General features: G+C 42.4%; 1 protein-coding gene across 1 annotated transcript in view; it reads left to right on the plus strand.

Annotated features, from left to right (window-relative positions):
* Nucleotides 1–27449, plus strand: part of CDKAL1 (CDK5 regulatory subunit associated protein 1 like 1) — a 427425-nt gene that overhangs the window by 62518 nt on the left and 337458 nt on the right. The window contains exon 5 of the mRNA XM_056332411.1: nt 9260–9344. Within this exon, the coding sequence (XP_056188386.1) occupies nt 9260–9344 (85 nt within the window). The remainder of the gene's footprint in view (nt 1–9259; nt 9345–27449) is intronic.

Below are 27449 nucleotides of genomic sequence, written 5' to 3' on the forward strand. Positions count from 1 at the left end.
CAGTTTAGTCTGGGTGCCTGCACTGGGTGGTACTGTGCGGAATGGACCCTGGCTACCCTTAGGTTTTCTGCCAGCACTCCTCTTCGCTAGCAAAGAGATTTCTCCTGTCTTGTTTTAAGGTCTTGTTTTGTTCAAGGAATGGTTGTGAGATCTACTTAAAGTAGCAAAGTCTTTATTTTGAAGGAATGAGATGAAATTCAGGCTGTCTTTTCCACTTTTGGCATATAACACCACGGGCAGAGAGATCTTTGACTATTTGATATCAAAGAGCCATGAAAAAAGGTAGCCTGTAAGCCCATGTCATGTTGGAAGAAGCTTTGCTTAGAACGTAGTGATGGATTTGTGCTCATAAACGGGATATCTTTCCTTTCGGATGTCTCTGGGAGCTGTTGGACAAGACAAGTGGAACTGTTGAATGCAGAATAAAATGCAAATGTTAATGCCACGCAGCGCTATACCCAGAGTTGAAAATGGATTAGCTGCACTCTCTATTTGGTTCTGATCAACAAAGATACTAAGCAGATGAAGTGTGGAAATGATCTGTCCCTTGACTGGAAGAAGTAAGAGATGCTCGATGGCTGCAGATGTGGTGGTGGCTGTGGGCTTGGGAAAATTAATGTTCAGATGGGGAAGGAACTGAAAGGCAGTTCCTGAAACGCCCCATGGGTAATGCAATTTTAAAATGTAATTACCTGCTACTCTTCAAAAAGAAACATTTCTAGGCTTGGCCTTTTTTAAACCTAAATCTTTTTACAACCTCAAGTATCCTCAGGTGCCTTAACACATGGAAATTTTAGTGAGTTAGAGAAGATGAACAAAATGGCAAGGTAGCTGTCAATGCCTGTTGCCTGTGCTGGGTAGAGAGGCAGAAAAATCAGCTGGATGTTGCAGAAGGAGTTGAAATGAACACTACAATCTAACTGGGCTCTTCACATGTTACAAGATAAATGTTCGAAATATACTTAATTTTCCTGTTTGTGACTTTGTGCAGTTTAGGCATGGCTAAGGGTGGAAAGGCTGAAGCCTCTTCATCCACCTCTGTGCATCTGGGTGCTACAGCGCAGAGCCTGGGCTGCTTCAAGCAGTAGTACAGCTGGAGTAGCCTGGAAGTCTGACACAAGTGTTTAGAAAGCAGGAGAGAAAGGTGGCTTACTCCAAGGATCATCCAGTACCCAGGCTGCAGCCTGTGCTGTGTCTGGAGCAGCGATACTATTTAGAGAATGGATTGCTCACTTGAAAATCCTGATGGAAATATGACGATGTGCTACTGATGGTCACACAGCAGAAGGTAAATTTACCATTCGATGTTTTGAAGCAAAACTTGTCCTTTCATGTGTCTTTTCTGCACTGTGTCCTGTTCAGTACACCTGTGCTGAAGGGTTATGTTAATGTGCATGTTCTGTAATACAGAATAAGGTATTTATAATTAGTATAGACAAAATAATTTTAGTTTACATGTTCAGCTATTGTATTTTTTTTTTCAAGTTCTAGGTTCTAGTTAAAAGGTTTCTTCTGAGAAACCTCAAAGTTTCCCTTAATTTTAGTGACAGCATCAGAACCCATAAGCTGTTCTGCTGGCCTTGGCTAACTCCAGCCACAAACTCTGTATACGCTGAAGGAGGTTGGAGGGAGCGGTAAGGCAAGGTTCTCGGCCATGGGTAGAAGGCATGGGACACCAGCTGGTAGTTCAGTAGTTTGTCCCAGTAGCTGCACGCTACCATCTAAGCAGCTGAAAGGAGAGAGGTGTGTTGCAGTACACTTCTTATTTGGGGATGGTCTTTCAGAGGTGACTGGGAATAGAACAGTTTTTTTTAGAAGCAGCACAGACAGACCTGAAAGCGTGCATGAATTTTGTCTGTCATACTGAGATGGAGAGAGGTAAGAATTTAACAGGTAGTATTTTACATCCAGTAAACAGTGTATAATGGGGTTTTGTTTTTTTTCTGTTTCTCCCCTCCCCCCCCCCCCCCCCCCCCCCCCTTCCCCTTAGCTGAGCTAGCTGGATCTTGCGTGTTCAAGCATGCTCGGTTCCTACACATTTGCTGTCTTCAGTGGACAGTTCCTGTGCACCTGTGTTTTGGTGCTGAATAAAGAGAAATGTTCTTTGACAGTGGACACGGCATCCTGCCCCGGAAGGCTTTGTAAACCCTGTCTGTAGTCCAGCAGTAGCTGCTGTTGAGATGTCTATGACTCGGGAATGAATTTACAAAAAAAATACTCAATTTCTTGAAAACGGGAGAGAGCAGAAGAAAATGGGAAAGCTTACTTGCATAATTAGCTCAGTCAAGGAAATGTTAATGAAGAATAAAAATAGCAACTTTGCATTTTAGCAGTTTAAATTAGGGCAAGGGGCATGATGGGAGAATTATTTTTTTAACGAAGACCTGCCTGTATTACCTGCAGCCTGTATTACCTGCAGCCTGTCTTTCCTGGTGGAGCTTGAAATAACAAGGTACACAGGGTGAACCAAGTTGTAATTTCATTAATTGTGGATAAAATAATTTTTTTATGACCGGAGTATCTCAGAAATTCAATGACAAAACAGAAGGCATGTTGCAATCAAGTTGACCCTTTTATGTTTTGCATCCAAATACTGCTGATAAGAGACTGTTCTGAAGGACATTTACAGTCTGCGAAGTTAGTACTTCAGCATGCATTTGTGTGGTTTGTATCGTCGGTAAATATATGGTACGGCTTCGGCTGTGGGAGCTGATAATGTGGCTCTGAGATTTCAAAGAAATGCCATCTGGAAGTTCATGATAACTTGTGGTCTTGATTTGTAGTTGTTGTGGAGGGAGCAGACAAAGGGAAAGTGCTTATTTGTTTGGAATCTTTTCTGTAAGACTTGTTCTATGAGAAGTTAACTACATATGAAATGAAATATTGAGAACTAGCAAATGGGAACGTAAATGCGCCAAGGAAAGGTCTAGAAAGGAAAAAAAATGCCTTCTCCTGTTCTTCTTGACCTTGTTGTATGTTTTTCCTCTGCCAAGTGAAGTCTGTTGTCTAGAAACAGCCAAACTGGATGTCCCTGTAGGAAGATGTACCTTCCTTCTGCACTAGTGACTCACAGTGTTTCTGAACTAATATTTACGGAGGAGATTCTTTCCCAATACTTGCTGAGGTCCCTCGATGCTCAGTGGCTCGAGAAACCATTAACCAGCACCTAATACCAGTAACCCAGGGCATCTGAGTGGTTCCTGTGACACGGGGATATTGAAGGAAAATTAGAAGTTTGGTGATTTCGTTCCAGTCAGGATGCTGCATGACTTTTTAATTGGCTGGGAGATGTCCTTGTGCTCGCATTTGTGTGTCTCTTGGGCAGAGATGGCTGACATGGAGTGCAGTTGTGAGCATGTGCTCCAGGTACATGGCTTGGGTGGTCCTGGCTCTGGCTCCAGAGCATAAAATGCCAAGCAGGGGGTCGAGAGGAGGGGGCAGGGCTGTTTTGGAAGTGAAAATGCACAGGACTAAGTGTTAATGGGGAGGCCCATAGCTGGTAGCGGAGGATAGAATACAGCACGTGAAGACAGAAACGGGAGGTGTATCTGCTGTGCGAGAGTTGGGAGTAAAGGGGGATGGGAAGGGGTGAGAAGGAAGACTTGCAGGGAGCTTCGGAGCAGGATAAGGAGGGCTGGAACCAAAGACCATGAGAGAACCCTCTATGATCAGACAGAAGTGACATGGATGGACGCACAGGAATTAAAAGGACACCATGGAACTTCTGAGTCATGTTTTCGAGCATGTGGTGGCTGAGCATATTGGTGGCGGTTTTGGTGCAGAGGGAGTGATGTGCTGAAGGACAGAATGAAAGGGCTGTTCTTTTGGGACTCCACAATCTGTGTTTCTTCTACTTCAGTGCTCTATGTGTTTTTTGAGTTTTCAAGGAGATGTGGTTGGGGGGGGTGGGTGGGAAACAAAGTTTTGGAAAAAGAATTGAAAGAAAAGGAAGACTTAAGTTGAAACATCAGGGTAAACCCAAGTCAATTGTTTAATTTTCAGACAACTACTACAGTTGTCTGAAGTTCTGCTATTTAAGATTTCTAAAATGATAACAAACCCAGAACTGCTAGTTAGAAAAGAATTGTAAATAGTTTTCCTCTGTAGGTATACTGATGTTTCAGACTTTTGCCATTTTATCCTCTTAGTGTTGCATAATGCAGCCAATTCATGTTTTCCAGAGCTTCCCAATTAAGTTAAGTGTTCAGAAGTTTCCATGACCTTTAGGTTTCTTTGTACTCTATGTTGTTTTGCAGAGTATGATAGACTTTGTGGTTTACTTCCAGTGTAGCCTTTCTTTTATGGAAAAGATGTCACAATGCAAAAAGGCCATGGTTTTGAGTTGTGTTTTTGAATGTTTAATACAATGCTGATTTGACATAACTTTTCTTTTTTTTTTTTTTTTTCCCTAAAAGTGTCTTAACGTACAGGAAGCTGTTTAAGCAGCTCACCAAAAAATGGTCAGCAGCAAAATACAGTCATTTAAAAAGTATCAATAGGCTGAATTTATGGGAAAAAACCCACCAAGTTGGAGAGAAGATCCCCTTAGAGAAGTTTGTTTTCAGGGTATAGAAAAGGGCATCTATATCTCATATTCACTACTGTAATTGACGTTCACTGTGTGCTTATGGCTCTTGCTTCCGCTTTGCCGGTCACAGCATGTGTGACTTGCTGGAAAACCTTCTGTAAAAGTTTCTTCAGTCAGATCTGTGAGAGTTCCCAAACACAAGCTTCTGTTCTTCGCTGAATTTTTGGCGGTTTCTTCAAAACCTCACAGTCTAATGGAGGTGTCTGAGGATGACGGGCATCAGCCTGCTGAATGAGTGAATCCCAGCTTCACAGTGACCTTCAGGGTGGAGGCTGGGGTTGGAAAAGGTGGCAGGTGGAGATCTTCCAAGGAAGGGTACACGGGCTGCTGCAGTAGGTACAGCGCTACGTTTGTATGCTGTTTTCCATCCAGACCTAAATACTTCACGTCAGCCTTCCTGGAGTATAAACAGAGAAACCTCAGGTCTCTCTGCCCCTGCCAGTGCAGGCATGTATTTAGCAGCCTCAACTTACTTGTCAGGGCTATTTTACTCTTTCTTTGGGCATGCATTGAATGCTAGCGACTACTCATGTCAGAACACTGATTTTTTTTTTTTTAAATATATGTAGATACATATATATGAGTAAATATAGGTCTATACACATAGATAAATATAGGCGTGTATATATATATATACATATATCTAGTCTCTCCAATCCCCCTGCCCCGAATGAAGAACCCTTACACCCGGTGTTGCTTAATATTCAGTAATTATGAAGCCTGCAGATCTTGTTTGTACATGCCAACTCGGATCTGGTGTTCTGGTCTGTGTTTGCTTCAGCACGTCCGTCGAGACGTCGTGTTCCGTGTAACGGCATCAAAAGCTCTGAAAGCAAAACGTTACCACTGGCAAGTTGCCCCCTGCAGTGTTGTAAATGTGCATATTTTCCTGCAATCTGATACAAAAATGCCCCGTTGGTTAATAAATTTTTTAAATTAAATTAACTAAAATTTTTAAACTGAAATTTGCTTGAGAAAATAGAGTAGATCATGGTGAATCCACACCACTGCATGCAATTTTTTTACATATGAACAGTGCAGTAAAAAACTAGGAAAACTCAGATAGGGTTTTGAAGAGTTGTGGTATGAAATTAGTAAATACATAGAACTCATAAATGTGTGTTTATTTATATGCACACATAATCAAAAATTGTGTGTAGATGTATACCTATGAGAGAGTGAGTTAATCAGAAAAAAGATTAAAAAATACAGAAATAGAACAACTAAATATGATAAAATAATACTATTATAGCAGGTGGTGCTATGCTGTTGGGTGAAGGGACTGGCTGTACCATCAGCACGTTTGCTGATGATACGGAGCAAGGCTGGGGGGTCGGCAGAGGAGCCCCATGGAGTCCAACCATGGCCAGTGTCGGGTCCTGCCCCTGGGCAGGGACAGCCCCACGCACCAGCATGGGCTGGGCTGGCCTGCTGGGGGGCAGCTCTGCGGGGAAGGGCCTGGGAGGGCTGGGGGGCAGCACGTTGCCCCTGGGCCAGCAGCGTGACCTGGTGGCCAAAGGGCCAGTGGGACCCTGGGGGGCATGAGGAGGAGCTTGGCCAGCAGGTCGAGGGAGGGGATGCTGCCCCTCTGCTCTGCCCTGGTAAGGCACATCTGGAGTGCTGGGTCCAGTGCTGGGCGCCCCAGTTCAGGAGACAGGGAGCTACTGGGGAGGGTCCAGCGGAGGTTGTGAAGGTGATGAGGGGCTGGAGCATCTCCCTGAGGAGGAAAGGCTGAGGGAGCTGGGGCTGTTCAGCCTGGAGAAGAGGAGGCTGAGAGGGGACCCTGTCAGTGCCTACAAATATCTTCAGGGCGAGTGCCAGGAGGACGGGGCCAGGCTCTTTCCAGTGGTGCCCAGTGACAGGACAAGGGGCAATGGGCACAAACAAGAAGTTCTAACTGAAGATGAGGAAGAACTGCCAGAGCACTGGGACAGGCTGCCCAGAGAGGCTGTGGAGGCTCCTTCTCTGGAGATATTCAAACCCGCCTGGACGTGACTGTGCAACCTGTTCCAGTGACCCTGCTTGAGCAGGGGGTTGGACTGGATGATCTCCAGAGGTCCCTTCCCACCCCAACCAGTCTGTGATTCTGTGATTCTGTGATTGCTGTAAGCAGAGGACAAGCCTCTGCTACATCTCTATTTTTCTGAAGTGATTTTTAGATGTATACATTAATAAGACTCCTTTTCCCAAAACTGCTCAGAAGATCCTGTTCTGCAGAAGCCTTTATTCTGCACCCTCTGTTCTGCAGGGGGTGAAACCTGTGAAGGAACCCATTTAAATGTGTTTGGGAGATTTTTTTCCTACAGGTTGAATATGTGCAAGTGCTGCAGTTGTTGTCCCTCAGACTCCTGATCAAGGAGCTAGAATATATTAATCGCCTGGAATCCAAACTGCTGTAGGAAAAGATTCCTATTGAGTTAGTCTGTAAGGTCTTTCTAAACAGAAACGTGTTAGTTTTTCCAGTGATGTTTTGAAGAAAGGGGCTTTATTTTGGCTTTAGGGGAGAAGTACTGTTACGGTGAGGTTCTCTTTTCTTTCCCGCATGGAGACCGCAGTGCAAGGAGGGACTGAAGCCAAGCCCAGAGCTGGTGCTCTCTGCAGTGAGGCATTGCTCCTCTGAATAAAGACATCTCTTGAAAATTGTTACGCTCTGCAGCGATGTGTGATGCTACTGACACTCCTGGCTGTTAAATGTATTTCCAGCTCCCGTCTGGCTTACAGTGCCGGTCTCTTGTTATTTAGTCCCTCTGTGATTCTAGGTGGGTGTGTTATGGGAGCGGAGCTGAATTCATAAACGTTTTATGGTGCTGAAAAGAGTAAGAAATACAGTTTTTGGTAGTGCTACTGGAAAACCGTTTAAAAAATCTGGTTGTTTTCATACTTGGTGAATTTGGCTGGGCCAAGAGTTCACCCTTTTTCTGGTTTTGACACTACCTTTCTTCGCTTTTCTGCATGTAATTCCTATTAATTTTTTCATCTATAATTATCTAACAGTAATAGGATGTTCATTAGTCTGAAAAGGTTGTTTTCATGCAGCCTGGGTTGGAGGAGAGGTTCTTTGGCTCGTTCTGTTTTTGTTTGGAGTTCTGCATGGGGTAAAACTGGACTCGGTCCTCTTTCCTAGCCTGTCAAGGCAGGGTCAGGTCTTGGTACCTTTGCTTTATGTTTAAAACAGCTAAAGGTCTGAACGTTATTTTTGATCAACACTTTGTAGCCTTTCCCTGTCATAAAGAGGCCAGTGTTTGATCCAAGGTAACGGTGTGATCTCTTATCAACAGAAATTAGAAACCTTCTGCATGCTTTCTCTTATTTAATGTATGTCCTTTGGTTGCTCTTTTATGTGCTGTTTTGTTTCTACCTGCTTCCTAGGTTAAATGACTGATAGTTAATTGTAAAAGATTGTTTCTTTGGAGAGAACAGCAGTGAGACAGAAGGACAGATTTTTCACTTTAGCCTTTAGAGCCATAAGTATGTGTATGGGGAAAAGGATATTTTCACCTGTGTGGATACGTTCATGCAGAGTGCATATGTAAACATGCTTACATCTTTGCAAGCTTTCTTCTGCTTTAGCAGGGTGTCAGTTCAAATCAGGCATCCTAAAAAGGATGGTTTAGCTCTATTCATTGCTCATTGGCTTATGTTATTTAACAATACCTCAGTCAGTGCTTAGATACTCGGGATATACTGCATAGTGGCAAGCGACACACATTTTCTTACCCAAAGTGATACAGAGCTATTCCGATGAATGCTAGAGCACTTGAATATTTGAGGTGTATTATCACCATCCTTTTCTTTAAAAAATGAAGTTGTTACTCCGCTACAAAAATAACTATGCCAGTAATTCTGTACAATGGGTCATGTTTTACAGGATTAGAGTTTGTTAGCTGTGCTTCCGCAGGTAATTCTGGGATTCAGTTCTGTTAATGCATTTAGATATCAATAGGTTGTGGACATACAGAAGGGTTTGGTTTTCGAAGAAAACTATTGCTTATCTGAATGGGGGCAGATACTGGCTGCATGGATATCTTTTGTCTGAAAATTGCTGAATTATACCATAACTAAGATATAATCTAAACCAGAAATACATGTGTTTCTTTCCAAATTGGCTATTCTGACTTTTCTCCTCAGTAGAGATTAGTGTTCGAAAAAGTCTGATTTGTCTCTTTTGTTGTACTAATTCACAGTAGAGCTGACATAGGGATTTTTTCTTAATGAAACCTGCTTTTGTTGACCGCTTATTTAAAAAGCACCTTTGTGCATTTTTGGTGATCTTTTGCCTTTGTGTAGTCCAGATCTTTCCATGGACTTGGTGTTTTTGGGAGTAGTGACCACTTTTCTTAACTTTGTGTTCTGTGACGTGTAACCTAGTTGCATCTCAGCTGGTAGATGAGATACATGTTCATTCTTCCTTGGGGGGTGGGGGTGGGGGGGAGTGAAATAATGGAAATGCTGGTGTGTGGTTTTGTTCTTTTTTTTTTCTAAAACACAAACCAGCAACTATGAGCAAACAAAAAATCCCTTCCAAGAATGTAATTGTTTTAAATGTTGAATAGAAAATCATTTTGCAAATAGTAAACTTATTGATAATGCGGAATTTTTTTATATGATACAAAGTAGGAGTTGACAGGTTGGGTAATTTTTAACACAGTTTTGTATCTTTCTGTCTTCTAGACAATTCTGCTGAAGCAGACTTATGGTTGCTGAACAGTTGTACCGTAAAAAATCCTGCTGAGGACCACTTCAGAAACTCAATCAAGTAAGTTGTTTCCCTAAAAAGATACTTAATTATAAATGAATATTGCATGATTTATTTTTAAAAACTTCATCTTTCCAGTCTAGAGGTAATTTTGTGTTCTAGAGCAAGAAGCATGCTGAGTTTGAGTGATACAATGTTGTATTTTCTAGAATGGATTTGTAAGGTGCAGTGTATTTCTTTTAATTAGCTGTAACTTTCAAGTGATATCAAGACTTTTTTTTAGCAGAACTGCTGCTATTCAGGGGCTTCCATATTACTTTTCAAGGCAGATGTTGTCATTGTCAGCTGGGGAGTTGGATATTTGTTTTTCTAAAAATGTGAATTGTTAGGCTGTTCCCCCCTCCCCCATCTTAAATTTTATGTAATCAGGCCCTTTCAGTTATAAGGCTATCAGGTACATACTTAAAACTAGCTATTTCACTGTACATTTTCATAAAAGGTGAACTGATTAACCTGGGACAGAAGTCTTGTGAAGAATGTGTTCCTATGACATGGTAGCAACTTCTGCCCCTGACTTCTGCAGAAGTATAGTTGTGTTGAGAGTAACTGGAAAACCTGTACTGGAAAACTGGAAAAGCTGTCATTGCCCAGTATAAATAAATATTGTGGCATGTTTCTTGTAGGTTTTGCCTTCAGTAAACAAGTGTGGCTATTTATGCAGTTGATTGTTTAGTGTGGCGCACTGTGGATGGGCTGTTTGAAATCCATTTTGGTTAGAAGCACATAGTTCTTAGGAAGCATGCTCAGGAAAGTCGAGGGGAGGGAGAGGCTGGGTATAAAGTCTCTGCTTGTGGTGCTGGAGTTGCTGACAGTGTCCCGGGGCTGTAACCTGGAACAGAAACCGTGTGCCTGTGGTGGTGGGCACAGCAAAGCTTCCCCCACCCCTCCGAGGTCTTCGCTTCCTGACTGCTGGTGTTGCACTTGGTGATGAGACTGGCTTTTTGGCTTTTTTTTTTCACTGTTGCCAAAAAAAAAAAAAAAAAAAAGCTGTTCCCAGAATACTTCCAGTTAGTGTGTGTTGGCCAACAGAACTGACGACAAGATCTTTTCCAGTTCAGTTGTGGCCATCTTTCTATTTTACTAATCCTATGCCAGAATTGATGTGGTATGGTGTGTGTCCTTTAACCAGTAGAATAGAGCTGGTTAAGAAAGAGGGTCTGTCTAAAAGCAAATGACCAAAACTATTTCTTTGAACTTCATGTTTCTGTTGCTGCTCTATTAGTGAGCCTGATGTTATTTGTAGCCTGGCTTTATTCCTCTTTTTCCTTACTTCACCCTCTACTCTCTCTGTTCTGACACACGGCTGCTCGGGTGGTTCTCAGTTTCTTCTCCTGGCTGAGGGTCACTCCTTTCCCATAGGATGCATTCCTTCTCCACACTCAGCTCCTGGCAGTTCCTCCTTATGGAGAAGGACAACTTTTGTTGTTTCTGACCATTTTTTTATTTTTTTTTATAATGCTCAGTAAATGTAGGGGAGAGAACCATATGTGGGTGCCCTTTCATGGGACTTGGAACTGAAGGATTTAGACATCCTTCATCTCCAAAAAGAGCAGCTACCACTGCATCTGGGTTTTACAGGAGTGAGGAAAGCTGGTATCTCTAAAGAACACAACTGTTCCCAAATACATTTTAATTTGCTACAGCAACAAACCCAGTGCATGAAAGTTTTGTGTTGCCCAAACAACTGCCATCATATCCTATCATAACAGCTTGTTGGTAGCTATGGAGATCTTTGTTTTTCTTGGTTCAGTAACAGATTAAACAGTATGTGGATTGTCAAAGCAAACATACTTGGAGTGGAAAAATTAATATTCAGTACAGTAAAATTCTTTTTTTCAAATAAAAAAAAAGTCAGCCTGAAAGTGTTATGAGTGTCACCTGGGAGAAGTATTTTCGGTTTTGTTTATTCTCTGCCCTTTGCATCAAGTTTCTGCTATGTAACTTCTTTTGCAAATCTGATTTTGAAATGCACTGATTCGAACCAGTGGTAGTGTGTTCACGCTGCGGGTTGAAGAACAACTGTCTGAGAAGCTGATCCCTCACTAATGCTGTCTGCCAAAGGATGTGTCAGAACCCAGCAAGTCCTGTAGGTTCAACCTTTTATGATCTGACATTCTTTTAAAAAGAAAACAAAAGCACTCGCAAACTCTCTAAACCTTTGCGTCAGATGTGCGGATGTGTATGTAGCTGATAAGAACCCAGCTGACAGTGTCATCTCTGCCTTTTTGTGTAGCTCTGGTGGGTTGACCCTGGCTGGACACCAGGTGCCCACCGAAGCTGTCCGATCACCCCCTCCTCAGCCCTCAGGGGAGGGGGAATGTAACGTGCGGCTGGTGGGTCGAGGTGAGGGCAGGGAGATCGCCCAGCAGTTACCGGCGGGGGCTAAACAGGCCCGACTGGGGAAATCAGTTTGATTTGTTACCATTTGCATCAGAAAAACACCTTCCCCCACCCCTCCCTTCTTCCTGGGCTTTAATTCCCAATTTCTTCACCTCCTCCCCCTTGAGCAGCGCAGGGGGCTGGGCCTGGGGGCTGCGGTCAGTCCCCCACAGGTTGTTGCTGCTGCTCCTTCCTCCTCACGCTGCCCCTGCCCCAGCGTGGGGTCCCTCCATGGGAGACAGTTCTCCATGGCCTTCTCCAAGATGAGTCCTTCCCAGGGCTGCAGCCCTTCCCCCCCTGCCCCAGCGTGGGTCCCCCACAGGGCACAGCCCCGCAGGCCCAGCCGGCCCCAGGGGGTCCCTGCGGCGTCCCCAGCCCTGCCCCAGCCTGGGCTCCTCTGCCCACTGGGCCACCGTCCCTGCCAGGAGCTGGCCCAGTGTGGGCTGCCTGTGGGTCACGGCTCCTTCGGGCACCCCCTGCCCCGGTGTGGGATCCTCCATGGGCTGCAGGTGGGGATCTGCTCCACCATGGGCTCCATGGGCTGCAGGTGGGGATCTGCTGCTCCATGGGCTGCAGGTGAGGAGCTGCTCCACCGTGGACCTCAGTGGGCTGCAGGTGAGGAGCTGCTCCACCGTGGACCTCTGTGGGCCGTAGGTGGGGATCTGCTCCACCATGGACCTCTGTGGGCTGAGGGGGACAGCCTGCCTCACCATGGTCTTCACCATGAGCTGCCAGGGAATCTCTGCTGTGGTGCCTGGAGCACGTCCTGCCCTCCTCCTGCACTGACTTGGGTGCTGCAGCTGCTTTCTCACAGTGTCACTCCTGTATTCTATTGGGGCAGATTTTTTTTCTCTTCCCCGCCCCAGCTTAATACACTATTCCAGAGGCACTACCACCATCAGCAATGGGCTTGGCTTTGGCCTGTGGTGGGTCTGTCTTGGAGCTGCTGGCGTGGGCTCCATCGGGCATGGGGGGCAGCTTCTGGCAGCTTCTCACAGAAGCCACCCCTGTAGCCCCCACGCTATGAAAACCTTGCCACGCAAACCCAATACAATGGCTCTTAGAAGTAGTCTGCTCATCTTCAGTATCAATGAAGTTGAAGGTGCTGAGCCAGGGTGATGATACAGGGGGGAAAGAGTTGCTTAAAGACCATTAACTTATGGATGGGAGTTGAGGGTTTTTTCTATGCAGACTTTATTCTCAGGTGTTTAATCATAAAGTAAGATTAAAGGCAGAGGTAGGCAATAGTAATAAAGAATTCCTTGTATAAGTAGGTAGAGTTTGAAAAATAATAATTAGTATCCTTCAAAAAAATGAAAGTTACTTCAAGGAAAAGTAGGAAATAAAGAGAATAAACTAAAGCAGGTAACTACCTCCATCAAGCAAGTTTCTGAAGACTGAGATGAGTGTCTAAAGCCTATAGCTCGGCAAAGAAAAAGAATCCTTTCAGCAAGTAAAAAGAAGCAAAAGAAGGAAGAAACTAACATTAAGAAGAATTGAGGCAAAGAACACACAGAGAGACAGCCCCCATTTGGTACAGGGGGGCTCAGTTATGTTGCAGTAACTCTGTCCTTACGTTTTAATGCTCTGCTAAATATCCCAGGATAAGCGTTGTCCCCAGCCTTCGCTTCCCAGAGCTACATCCCACAAGCACATGTAACCCAGTGGCTGAAAATACTTGCAATGAACGGTTTAATATAGGTGGTTTGAGCAGGATCCTACCTTGGGGGAGGAGGAGCAGGAGGTGGTCTCTTCTTTTCAGTGGCTCCAATTTGCAGCTGTTGCAGAATGAGAACATGTGCTCCTTGGAAGGGGGAGGCGTGAGCACGGGGCATGGGGGGAGACCAGGGCATGGGAGCTGGTGTGGGTGTATGGTGTTGGTTGTGCAGTTGATGAGCAGCTCCGGTGCTGTCACGTTATCTGGTGGTATATGCAGAGATGGGTCGAATTGTGTCCCTGCGTCTATCCCTAGGATGTGACGGTGTGGTGTGAGTGGTGATACAGATGGGAAATTGCGGAATGGCTGAGGATGTCGGGGACCCCTGCAGGGTGTTGCCTTCAACCCTGATCAGCTTGTGTCCACCAGGACCTCCAGGGCCTTTCTTGCCAAGCTGCTTTCCAGTTGTCACCCACAGCCTGTCCTTGTGACTGGGGCAGGACTTGGCACTATCCATTTGTTGAACTTAGGCTAACACATTAATTTAAGAAAATCTCATTTTCATTAAAGCTGATATTAAAATAAAATCTATAAAGGAAATAATGCATTTGGGTTAACACGGTGTTTATTAGGAGTGATCTACTTGTCCTCATAAAGATGTGTCTCTTCTTGGGTATGTTGTGTAGGCTTTTAGAAATACATCCCTGCAACAAATTTCTTTTCTTGGGAGAAACAATGTGCTTTTGTTCTGTCAAGGGCTGCTATCTTGCTTGGTGATGGATACATCTATTGTGCTTTAGTAAAGCAGTTGCTGGGCATTCTGGGGAATTAACAGCTTTTGGAAAGATCCAGGAATGTTGATTCCCTCTGATCAAGTTGGTGGGTTTTTTTTTTTCTAGGGATATTGAACTCTTGCTGAGGTGGTGAGCTTTCCTGGCAGGGAAGCATGCTACAGAAAATAATTCTCTACCCTGGCCTGTTCTTAAGAGTCTTTAAGTATCAGTGAATGGCTGCAACCCCAGGTAGGGCATTAGGTTATTGGTCCTTGATCTTGTGCTTTTTGCTTGGCCTGTGTACGCCGATTTAAACAGAAGGTTTTTTTAGTTTTAAATTACGGTTCAGAAACCCCTGACAAACCTAAACCACAGTCATTAGTCTTATTTGCTATACCATTTATACAGAAAGTTGCCCCTGCAAACACATTGTTCAGGGTGTCACGTTGAGCAGAATGACTGATGCTTTTAAAGCCTGTAATGCCGTAGTACCTCGAGCCCAGTTTTGTGGAATCAACTGCATTGAGGTCGGTTGGATTTAAGGACCTTTACTTTACTTGGAGGTAGTTTTTTGTCTGCTACCGCAATTGGTTCTCTCAGTGCTGTAGCTCATTTAATCAGAAGTTAAAGGTATTTTGCAGAATAGACTGTGTTTTCCCTTCCACATTATTTCTTTAAATCATGGCAGACGTTTTCTTTGTCCAGTTACTACTCAAGTACAATAGAGCAAGATTCCTTTGGAGGATGCATTCCTGCGCAGAAGGCAGCAGAGTGCGCGGGGTACTGTGTTGAGGGAGTTCGCCCTTGCAGGACGGCTTTGCCGTGACAGCTCCTCACCCTGTCCTGTGATCTGAGTGGGCTTTACACGTGAGATGGCCAGAGCTAGGAGAGCATGCTCTAGGGTAGGACATAATAACATCAAATTGACTTTAAAGACTTCAGAAAATGTTATGAGCAAATATTTAAGTCGACTTTATTTTACCTTAGAATTTAGCATGACATTTTTTAAAAGTAGCCTGCAATCTATATTTAAAAGTCAGTCACATCCTTTTTCTGCAGATCATGTTTAGGTGTGACGTCTTTGCTCTGAGCCTGACCATCTGGCGGTGTGACCAACTTAACTGACTTTAGTGTATGTGTGTATAGGTGGTTTATAAATAGTATAAACAATAAAGAATAAGTAAAACATCATTAATATCCTTCCAGAGAGATGTCATTATATTAATTCATTTTTGGGGATGTTGGGTAGTTCAGTGATGGTTTGTTTCAGTGTCTCTCTGTAGCCTGGTTTGGTTTAGTTTTTTTCAGTGGCAGAAAGTTGTCAGCTAACATTTTCTGCTAAATTTTTTTTTTATTTAGTCAAAGGTATCTTTCTTAAAATTTAGCTGTTAGCAGCAGCAAGAATAAGCATTCAATAATTTGCCAACCTTAACTTCTGTAAACCACAATAAATCTGTTAAAGCTGTTTGAAGAGAATTAAACATAAGAAACATAGAGAAATTTCCTTTAAAATAAAGTTACTTTGCTCTTTGGTCTCATGCTTCATTGATTTCTACATGCTCTGATACTCTTTCTTGACTGTTCCATCTCAGTTATGTAACCCACTTTTCCTAATACCTCCAAAAATTCCGAGACAGCTGTGTGTTTCCAGCTAGCCATCTTCCCACTTGCTTGATCCTTTCCCGAGTGCTGTTGTAAGTTACTGGTGCGTACAGGGATTTTGACTTTTCCTAAGGAGTTCTCTTGCTGCTTCAGGTGTGATGGATGGGGTTCTGGAGGCTTTCATCAGAACAGCTAAAGTGATGTCATTTGGGAAGTATGATGTGGTCATGCTGTTGAGGTGTTCATGGCTTGTCTCATGGTATGGAATAAATTTGACTACTATAATCATCTTTGTTACTATGTGTAATTGGAATATGACATTAAGATGTTCTCTTATGTATATGTTGCTGCATGCACTTGAAGGCATGCTCTAGGTATTCAACCCTTTTCTTCCTGATAGCTCTGAGTTGTGACAGAAATCCAAGGGCTTTTAGCACTGAAGCAACACCGTGTGGCTTCCCGTTCTGCCCTCGCTTGAGTTTTCACCAATTCATGACTAAACACTCTGAGTGGGATCTCACTTTTATGCTAGAAGGAGCATCAGAATCTGCAGAATTTGTTGAAAGGGTAGTTTAACAGGACTTTGAGCTTCGACCAGGCAAATTGTTGAAGGCTTTCTGGCCCCGGTTAAGAGTAGAAGGCATGGCTCTGGGTGCTGCAGAGCTGCCGTTCACCAGGCACGATTGTGCTGATGTGAAGTGCAGGAGTGTTATTCTGTAAGAAACACACAAGCTTTTTCAGAGATACGAGGCAAGAAAACTTTCGACTGCTCGTCGTCTCTGCAAGTGAAGATAACCCTGGAAGAAGGTTTTTTGTTTCTTTGTTAACATTTCTGAATGCTGTTGATATGTGTTTTGCAAATGGAGCAAAACCAAAAATTGCACACTGAATTAAACCAGCATTACCACTTTCTTTACAGCAGCAGTAAAGCCTTTTGCTTTTACTGATGCGTTTCCAGTGTAAAAGTAGACTGTGATTTACACGTGTTTATACTGCTTATACGGTAAAGTTTAAGCTGGGAAGTACCTCTGGAAGAGGAGACATAAGGATTTCAAAGCTCTCTGTTCTCTAGATCCTGTTAGCGTAAGATCATAATTTCCACTGCATTTGTGATGAGTGTCATAGCCTTGGAGTTTGTTGCATTTTACAGAAATAGTATGTTGCTGTGACTTCCAGTGTTTATGTTGGAGTACTTAAGGTAATAGGACAGCACCAAGAACTGTAGCTAGGAAGGACTACAGCTAATTTTTGGCTTTTGTTTTGAAGAAATCCACGGAAGAGCTGGATTCTCGAAGTAAAAATGCCTGTGGAAAAAGCTTCATTGGGTGGGAGGAAGCTTGGCACATGGGTTTTGTAAGAGGAGTTGCTGATAATATTCCTTCTTACTCAGGCTCTCTAAATTAGTGCCGATAATATTGATGAAAATTTATTGTTTTGCCATGATGAAAGGCTCACATGCTCACAGACTGAGGACGTGCTTGTGTTAAGGATATATGCTATATTTGCTGTGCGAGAGAAACATCTTCCCCAGATAACAGGAGTTACTTAGTTGTGAGTGGAGGCTGTAGTTCCATTAAACAGGAATTTTAAATCACAGTTCTTTTCTAAGAAAAACTGGAAGCTTATGTGACTGCTGCAATCTCTTTACCAAAGCCTTGACTGGGATAGATTTTTGCACAAAGCTTGCATTTTTACAGTCAGGGGAGTTCTGTAGATATCTCAGCAATCACACACTTTTAACCAAAATTAACTTTAAGATTAGTTTTTTAGCATAACGTAGCTCATTCTGGTTAATAAAGAACTTATTTTTTTTTAGAAAGCACTTTATATCAGAGGTTAAAGTGTACAAATGAACTAGTTGAAAACACTGAATACATGTTCGACATGATGGGGTTTTTTTTGAGGTTCAGCATTTTTCTGGCAAAAGTTGTTAAAAGCTGCTTGACATGACGTTATAAAATGCAGAGAAAAAACAGACTGTATAGAACTGAGTGTTGTCCATTGTAGAGTTTTTAAGAAGATAAAAGGATTATGGACTGCTTGCAATTATGTGTGTGACATGGCCACATTTTGCAGAGATTTGCAAAAGCCTGGGTTATAAACTTGTGTGCACTTCAGTTTAATGTTTAACAAGGTAAAAAAAAAAGTAAAAAAAAAAAGTACAAGAACAGGGCCGGTTAAAATCAACTTTTAAACACTGCTCTGGAAATCTTTTTGACTTTGATATGGATGCATTTGGGACTGTTTTAAGTACTCCATGTTGTTGATGCTTTGAGAGGTTAGATAGTGCAGTGGCTTTAGCTCCACAGTGCTTATTAAGGCTGGGATGCTTTAAGGGGCTAATTAGCTTTTAGATACTCTTTAAGCCTTGAGCCAGATCATGGGGGACTGATGTCTATTTGATTACCATTTTAAAGAAGAAAATCTTACCAGGACATGAGAGAACAACTCTGTTTCATGACTTTGTGTATCTGTATTTGAACTTTTTGACTGGGGTGTACACACAGGTCCCCAGCTGCATGGGCTCCTGGAGCACTGGTGCATTACAAGCAGTGTTTACAGACATTGAAAACCGGTCAAACTTACTGTTAAACATGCAAGATAACATGTTTCTTTGTAAACAAATGCAAATCTATTACACTTCAGTGATACCGGTAAAGAAGGAAGGCTTCTGATTCAGGAACTCCCCTGGTAGTTTATGGAGTAACTTTTCCACCTTCCTCCTCATCTACCCAAACGGGGGCACGACTATACTTTGTCTTTTTTTTCAGTGTTCTAGAACAGGAACTTGCATGCACGTATAACCATCTGAAACCTGTTTTTAAAAAAACAAACAACACTAAAAAGGGGATTTAATTCTCTTTAGACTGCGTTGCCGGTGTTATCTTTAGTTGAAGGACAAAGCAGTTCTTCCCCCCTGCCCTGACTTGGTCAAATTGCATAGTTTTAGGAAAGTTTCTTCCACCAAGCAGATCGAATAAAATTAGCAAAAGGAAGTAATGGGCTGCCTTAGTGTTTCCCATGCTGTTCTGCCATATGCTTCCTTCGGCCATGTGATGCTCCTGTTGAGCCTTTTTGAGGGATGGGAGAAATTTGGACAAAACTGTGCTTGGTCTCACGTTATGGGTGTTTGCCTGAACAAGGATGTTTAAACCGATTTCACATCTCTCCTGTTTTACCAGGATGAGGGCAAAGATTTCTCTTCACCAAAGGAGGCCTCATTCTGAATTCACTAGTGCTAAATTTCTAATTCATTGGTTAAAGTTTTTCACTTGATTAAACTCACACATCCGATTAGCAGGTTAACCTCTAGTTTGTCCTTACTACTCAGATGTGTTTTCTGTTTGTTTGTGCTTCAAAAAATAGGCTACTAAATAAAGATTTTTAAAAACCTACCTTGGGATATGGTGTGGAAAAGACTGAAATCCACCTCTGCATGTATGGATTCAAGGAATGTGAATGCTGGAGTGAACTAAGAATATTAACAGCTTGTAATTCAGTGTGGCTGCAGGTGGAAAATGCTCCTGCCGAATTAGCTGGAGCAAAGAGCCGGGGGTGATTCCTTAAGAGCTTGTGGCTCACAGGGTGGAGAGGTAGCAGATGGCCACGGGAAAGGGAAGCAGTCGGACACATCATAGCGTGATTTTTATGACTTCAAACGGTGTGCCAGGTGTGCTTCCTTTTCCTTGGAAAAACACCTGTGACTTACCCAAGCAGACCGTGGCGAGTAGTGGGCAACTTCAGCTGAACTTTCTGGATTGTAGTTAATTTGGGGGTGTGCGGTTGGGGTTCTTGCTGCCTCTGCCACCTGGCATTCATCTCCCTTCTGCTGGGGAATTTCTGTTTGGGTTTTTTTTTTTTTTTTTTCCTCATGGGAGGTGGCAGAATGGCTCCAGGACTGAAAGGTGCATGAGACACTAAGGCATTTTAGATATGCCTTATGTATGTAGTATGCCTCAAATATGTACTGAGAGAGGACACAATATTAATTGAGGTCCGTGGGAATGATGTGGGACAGGATCAGGACAGAGGTCTGATGGGTTTGGTTTGCTTTGCCTGCATGCAGAAAGTACAGTCCTAAGGGGTTAAAAAGGCTTTGGCATGTATTGGGTTTCCTTTCTTTTTTTTTCTTGCTTTTCTGAGCACTTATCTGGTAGATCAGCTTTTCAACAAGCTGCTGAAGAAGAGAACAGCAAACTGATGCTGCTTCCCATTTTTCAGAAAGATTTTTGGTTCCAGCAGGGCTGACTTTTTACTTTTCAATGGGACAGCTGTTGGGCTAAGTTGAAAATAAAAGTTTCCGCGCCAAGTGATCTCTGCTGTTTTAAAAATTTCATTATGAAAGTCTTTGTAAGAAGTGGAGATTGAGAGGCCTCTTTAAGATGGAGAAAAACAGAGATATTTTGCCCACTTGTACTTAAAAAAAATAAAGTATATGATGAATATTAGAGTGATAAATGGTATGGTTCTGTAACATGAAGAGGAGCTCTTGTTAGCTGGCTTTAAGATGGGTTATATGAGCTTTACAGAATCAGTGCTTTGCATATTATATGACCCCCTTGTTAACAGGTGTTTTTGTTTTACCATTTCAGGGCAGATGAATTGAGCAAAAAAGGTTAATGCCTTGAGTGCTGGAGGCAGGTGATTGATAGCTTTGAATATTTAGCTAGTTAACTGCATGTTGGCTGCTGTCCTAGCAGGCCTGACTTTTCCTAGGGAGGGAGCATGGGGAAGCACGCAGAAACTTGCTGTAGCAGGATTAATGCAGAAGTCAACATGATCTAAACTTGTCCCTACTGACATTTTGTGTTTTGTTTTTGTTTTAGAAGGCTGTCTACTAATGCTTAACGTGTGTTTGTCCTAAAACAGAGAATGCTTGCTTGTCTGGGTGAGCTTGAGTGTAAAAAGCATCCTTTCTTGTACTTGTGCAAGGCTGTCGTCTCGTGGTTATGTTAGATGCTAACTCAGGAAGGGCAACAATAATGTTGGGGAATTTTCTGTTTTCTCTGAGCTCAACAACAGACATTGCTTTTTACAGCGAGTTTTGTTGTAATTTGTGTCTCTGGCTAATGCACATCTGTAAAGACTGTGACGATACACTGAGATTTTATTTGGGTGTATTTGGTCAAGGCAAGCTGGGATATTGCCAGTGCACTGCAGCAGTTCACATCTGGCATTGAATACCTGATCTTGACCCTTGGTGCACTGCTCTTGAGAGACATGAATGTGGACAACTATTTATTTTGAATTAAATTTTTTTAGCCAACATTTCCTCATACTTCTAAACTTTAACTTCTGTGAAGAAACAGCAGAAGCAGAGGCCAACAGCAAGGAACAGTTAACTACAGAAGCGTTCCGCTCAGAGTACGTGTTTGAATTTGAAACTTTCCTAAAAGATACTGGCTGATAACTGCTTTTAACAGGCTAAATAATCAACTCTTTTCATATATTGGTTTTACAGCTCACAGCACAATGGAAACTGACCCTCATTAGTGCCTCGAGTTACCAACAGAACACAAATATGAACCAACAAACTGTATACATGTTTGCCCCAAATAGGAAAAAGCCTATTGTTTTTCTTGGGTGTATTGTAGTTTATTAGCATGATCTCAAGGGAAATTTAGTAGTGAAGACGCAGACAATTATTTTTTACAAAAGGACAAAGTTAAATAAAATTGTCTAAAATACAACAGATCTCATTGTAGAAGCAATTTGTGATTACCTCTTTTCATAGAGGGTATTTTTCTCATTAAAATTCAATATGCCCCTAGTTCTTATTTTATGCTTTTTTTAATGAAAACAGTGCCCTTAAAGTAGCCCAGTCCTGTAATAGACTTCTAGTTTGTATGCATTTACCTTGTATCAGTTGTCAAACAAGAAAATTTTCTCTGTGGAGCTCTTGATTTTGATACCTGTAGCTCCAAAAAATGAAGGACAGTCAAAAATGTTGCTTAGAGTTAGACAAAATGCAACTGTGGCTGTCTCCTAGGTACAGTGAAAAATTTTCTTTCGCAGCATTTCAGAAAATAAATGCCATGCTTGAATCCTGAATCCAGGTTGTGTTAACTTCTTATACAAGGAAAGCTGCAGAAAATGGACTTTTTACTTCAGATTCTGCCTCTTTGAGATTTAATACCTGAACTTGAAAGTGTTCTTTCAGAGATTTACTCTTTTCATGTTTTATTTCTTGCTATTAGTAGGTGGTCTTTACTTTAGTCTGTATTGGACACGTTTGCTAGCTTGGTTTGTATGAACAGTGTTTGACTGAACCAGCAAAGACTTTTGATAGAGGATGCTCTTTCAAGATAAAGACGATAAAACTTAAGGATTTGTGAAATGCAAATTGAAATTGCTGAACTTTAGAAGCTATAGTTGTTTCGTTTCTATACATATGATAGTTATATGGCCTCTTTTGGTCCTGTTGCATCTAACTGCATTGGTGGCCAGTGGATTTAACATGGAATAAATTCAATGTATGGTAAACCTGGGGCTTCAGAGTGTGATAACTTTGTAGGAGTCACTGTGTACTGAGATGATGAAACTTATTGAAACATGGATAAATGCGGTCTCAGTTGGGATGGTGCAAAATCATGGGGGCGGAGGTGTTCGATGTGAATGCACCAGTACAGGTGGCTGTACAGGACTGGAGTGGTGGTGTGGAAGGCTTGGTTCTGTTGTGGTGTTTGGTAGTTCATGACCATCCCTTGCAGTGGAGCTTGGCTGAGTGGAAAAATCAACATCATTTCTAAATGGTTTTGCAATGGGAAAGGAATTTCTAGTTTCACTGTGGCAATACTGTGTGCTCATGAAGGTAGCAGCTCCCCAACATAGATACAGATCCCTAAGGATCCAGAGGAGTAGAAGATGACACTGCCAGTGGTCCTGGCATATTGTAAACATTAAGACAGAAACCCTCAAATGTCGGTCTTTTCTCTAATGGTGTTAACATGGTTTTTTTTTTTTTTAATAATGTAGAAATTGAAATGGCAGCTCAGTTCTTATTGGATTCATTCCTTTGTTCCACTGATGTGCTCATGAGGAAGGGGATCATTTGCTTTATATTTCAAATACGTTGGTTTTCAGTGTTAATGGCATAATATGAATTAAATACAGTGTTAAAGTATCTGTTGAGCAACTTGTTTTTAAGTCAACAGTTCATAGTTTTACAGCAAGCAGTGCATGCTCTTCAGTTTGTGGTTTCCATTTCTGTTTCACAAAAGATACCAGTTAAACATGTTTGTTGCAAAATTTTTAAGTTAAGCTGTTGTGAAATGGTACTCAATGTTTTATGATCACTGGGGGAAGGACACTTAATTAGAATAAGCCAGGTATTGCGCACCCTGTTGACATTCTTTACTGATGCTGTGGTTGGGATGCAGAGTGTCTTGCTTGAATTTCTTGTGGCTATTGCTCAGAAACCACATGCGAAGATGACATTGTCATATTCTGAGAAAATTGTCAGGGAGTATGTTTTTGGTGGGGAGGTGGGCTGTAACTGACTACTAACATCCCGGATTATATTGCTTACATGATGAGGTTTCCAGCTGGAGTCCATTGCTTAGTGCAGCGTTTCCATGTGAAAGAGGAAAACAGATCGAGTTGCCCCATTTCCCTTCTCTGCCCCCTGCTCCCCGCCGGGAATGTCCTGGTGGCACAGCTGCTGCCAGAGATGGCTTCGCCCCCGCCAGAGATGGGGCATTGTGTGGTGGCTTCGGGAAGGAATGGCAGGTGGCAGGGTAGAGGGTGCAGCTTCGTTTTGTCATCTCAAAACCTGCTTTAAGGAGCTTCCGTTGTGGCTGATGCTACGTGTGCCTTTCCTGCCTTTATCCTACCCGACAGGGACAAGCTGCTGAAGTGACACAGCTTTGGTGCTCTTTCGTTAACCTTTGCTGGCTGTCCTGAGGGTTTGGGGGATCCAGATGTTTGAAACAGAATTAGGAAATCATTACAGCTCTGTGTGAGGGTTTTGTTTATTTCTCCAGTGCTGATTTGTAATGCTTTTCTCTGTATTTTTCCCCCCTTGGTTTTTAATTGAATACGTTTACAATAGAGACAAACCTTGTAAATATGACAATTGTTTTCCCTACTTTGCCTGACTTGAATGACAATGAGAAGCTTGTCGTATGTTTTAACGAGGTTACCTTTTCCTCAGCATTGAGATCTGAAGTTGCATAATAGGATGCTTTGTTACTGACCCACAGTGAATGTGGATTTTTCTTGTTTGTTTGTTGTTTCTCCTTGGCTTTATTTGTTTATAAGGAAACTTATCTATAGCAATGATGTGGGCGCACTGAGCTATTGACCCAGCCGTCCTTATCCGACTGCTCAGGGATTCTGTTCCCATTTCCCTGCGAGAATAGGCAGTCCTTGTTTGTTTTCCCTTTTGAAAACTGTGTTCATTCACTTTGCACCGTGGTTAGTACACGTGCTGCCTTTGGGTGTTAAAAATACCCAACTTACCCATGGACTGGAGCCTGTATGTGTAAGAATTGTAGACTTACACGTATAGAGGGAAAAATATATACTGGTATGTGGTTGCATACAGAAGAGGGGCACGGCTAGTCAGTATTACAAGCTGATCTGTTAGAGTTGTAGCATGTTTCTCTTGATGTTTGCTTTTGAGAGACAGGAGAGAGTGCTTCTGAATTGGAAATCCAAGTGGAGGGTATTTGCAGAACCTCTCATTAGATGAGTAATTCCAAAGTAATTTATCTTTGACTGATACACTGGACCCTCTGCAGCAATTAATGGTGTGGCATTGTAGCAATAGTGCAGCAAAACTTAGTGGAAGACCTTATGGGGAAAGGGTTTATATTTTAGAGAAATTCATGCAGTTTCATAGCTGCATACTCACAAGCAATAAGACACATCCACGTTTTGGGTCCAGCAGTGACGTGCTGCGATGTACGTGTTGCAGTGGTAGTATTCCTGGGATGACAAGAGGAACGTGTCCTTCATTCCTAGGTTGGCTTTTGATGTGCTGTGGGAAAATCACCTTGAGGGGGGGCATTAGAGAATTCTTTTGTACCCTGTAGAATACCTAACAGGTTAGGATCTTCTGGCTTTTTCTTTCCTGTGCCATGCCTGCAAGTCTAAGGGTTTGCTCAGTCTCCTTTTGTCTGCCTATCTGGGGCACCTTAAAGCTTCAGCGAGTCTCCTCATCCTCCCCCCATCCTCTGTTAGTGGCTCGAGTTTTTCTTTTACTGGGGGCGTAGACTGTACCTTATTCTCAGCTGCCACTTGTTTTCCTGCCATAGTGTCCTGAGAAGCTGCGTGCAGAGGTGCTGTGAGCTGGATCACCTGCTAATCCCTGTGCTGTCAACGTGTGGGTTTTTGTGTTGCTCCTCCTGCTGTCCTTTGTGATGCTTCCACACCTGTGCAGCCCCATGTATTCAGTAATTGTACTGGTCATAACGTTCTTACAGTCTGTTGTTGAGATTTGTAGTAGTAAAAAGATACTTGATGTAGAATGGGTGTGTTTTAATATTGTTTTCCATTATCACATCTGAATCATGCGTGTTTAATTCTTTTAAATATGCATTTTGCAAATTAAACAGATTTTTTTTCTTTTTTTTTTTTCGTAACATAGGCTGCTGCTGAGGTAGAAAAAAAATCACCAAGTAGAAATCAATTAATTCACTGCAGTTGCCAAGTCAGGATCCCTGCTGTTGTTTGTGTAATATCTCAATTTTTGAAATCTACTGTGATTGATGCGCCAGGTTCTTGGAACTGAGGCGAGATAAGAGAGTTTTCTGTCACTGGAGCTGGTATGAGCTGCAGACATGTCTCTTGCAAATCACACGGCCCAGACCAGCGCTCTGTACATCACTGAAAACTTCTTGAAGAGTCAGAGGAAGGTTACATTCTGTCTCCCCTGTCATCATGCTTACCTTTAATGACAGGCGGCTGCTGCTGCCATGAGATGAATTTCAGAATAACAATCTGGTGGTTTTTCATTCTTTTCAAAAATGTCAACAAGCAAAACTTATTATTTTTGTTTGGGAGTAATGAGTAATGCCTTCAATCAAATCCCTTTGGGGTTGCCTCTGAGGCATGTGTTGTTAAACTTTGCTTTCCGTCTTCTCTGTGTAACGCTTAGAAACCCAGGGAAAAGAAGTAAATTTCAGCTTTATTTTTGTTGGAATGATGAAGCTTAGTTGCCTGTTTTTACTTGAAATATTGTGTCTGCTGAAAACGGTTGTAGCGCCGACATTAAAGGTACCTCTGGGACTTGGGCTGGTCTGGGGTCACTAGGTGGTACCTCCTCTCCTGCTTCGGCATGGTTCTGAGCATCTGTCCTGTTTCTCCTCAGCTCTGGTTCAAACCAGCATCAGCATGGCTGCTTTCCTGCAGGTGGGGGTGGTGGGGTGGTATTATTGACTGGGCTTGGCAAACTTGAGTTACAGCAGTGAAGGCGAGTGTGCTTGTGCTTTTACGTCCCAGTAACTGTTTGAGAACTGTGTGGCAGCCATCTGAGTAAAGCAGCTATCTTCAGTTACAACAGGTCTCCGTGCCCACGGGTGGACGGCTCCGTTTCTGCTTCTGGACCTCTTACTGCGGCGTTTTACAAGGCGATGCTCTTTGTCATCCTCTATAGCCTTTCCTTACGATCAAAAGGACATCTCAGAACATACGAAGTTCAAAGACAGCCGTACTTAGATTATACGCATTATTAAATACCCTGTCATTGCTTCTAGTACTCTGTTCCCTGGGATTCTTAAACTTCACAAGATGAGTACCTGGGTATTAGGAAGGCTTAGGTTAAATCTGGCTTGTAGGGAATTTGTATCATAGATGGAAAACAAGATGCTCAAAAGTACCATTAGGACTATTGTTTTCTCTACCGTGCTTAAACAAAAGTGCTTTAATTAAATTCCTGAAACTGTTTAAATGTTTCTTTAACTTAAAACAAGCATGTTTGTTTATAGTTTTTGGTAGTTGATATAATTACGTTAAATTATTCTGTTTACAGATAGTAGCATCCCTGCAGGTTGAGAAGTAAGAACAACTGGAACATACAAGTGGGGATCTTTATCAGTCATCGTTCCTACGGTCTCTTGGCTGATTTTGTTATCTGAGTTTGTTATGTTCTGAGCGGTCCCCGTAGCCAGGCAATGGCTAACACATGTCGTCTCTCTTCGTCCTTGTGCTCTTTATCCTTGCGGATTATCCAAATTCCCTGTTGCTATTGCGTGTGTAGAAAGTGATAGTTCTTCGTGTAGTTTAACTAGCCTCATTTATTCATTGCTTTATGCTGCTCATAAGCATGGGCTGGTTCCGGTGATCTGTGAGTTTATCATGTCCCTCATTGTGCGCAGAGACATATGGCGCTTAGCAGCCAGAAAAAAGAAAATCCACAAACTAAACTCAAATGACAAACAAACCATCCCTTCTTCTGGACCTGTAATATGGCAATCAAAATAAGTACTGCTACATCAAGTGCTGGAGCTTTGTACATTACTTAAAATATGTTCTTATATATGAATAAATATATATTATCTTTTATATATATATATTATTTTTCTATCTCTCTCTGTCTCGAGGTTCCTGATTATGTGCTAGCTTTACACTACATGAGGATGTTATTAGATATCTCTTTGAGAAGAAAATTTTGTTTTGTTTTTTTTATCAAAACTGGTATAATTGGGAAGGATTAAGGAATTAAATTCTTAAGCAAAGCAGCTGTGTCTGTCC

This window comes from Falco biarmicus, chromosome 3 (genome assembly GCF_023638135.1).
Source record: "Falco biarmicus isolate bFalBia1 chromosome 3, bFalBia1.pri, whole genome shotgun sequence".
NCBI classification, from domain to species: domain Eukaryota; kingdom Metazoa; phylum Chordata; class Aves; order Falconiformes; family Falconidae; genus Falco; species Falco biarmicus.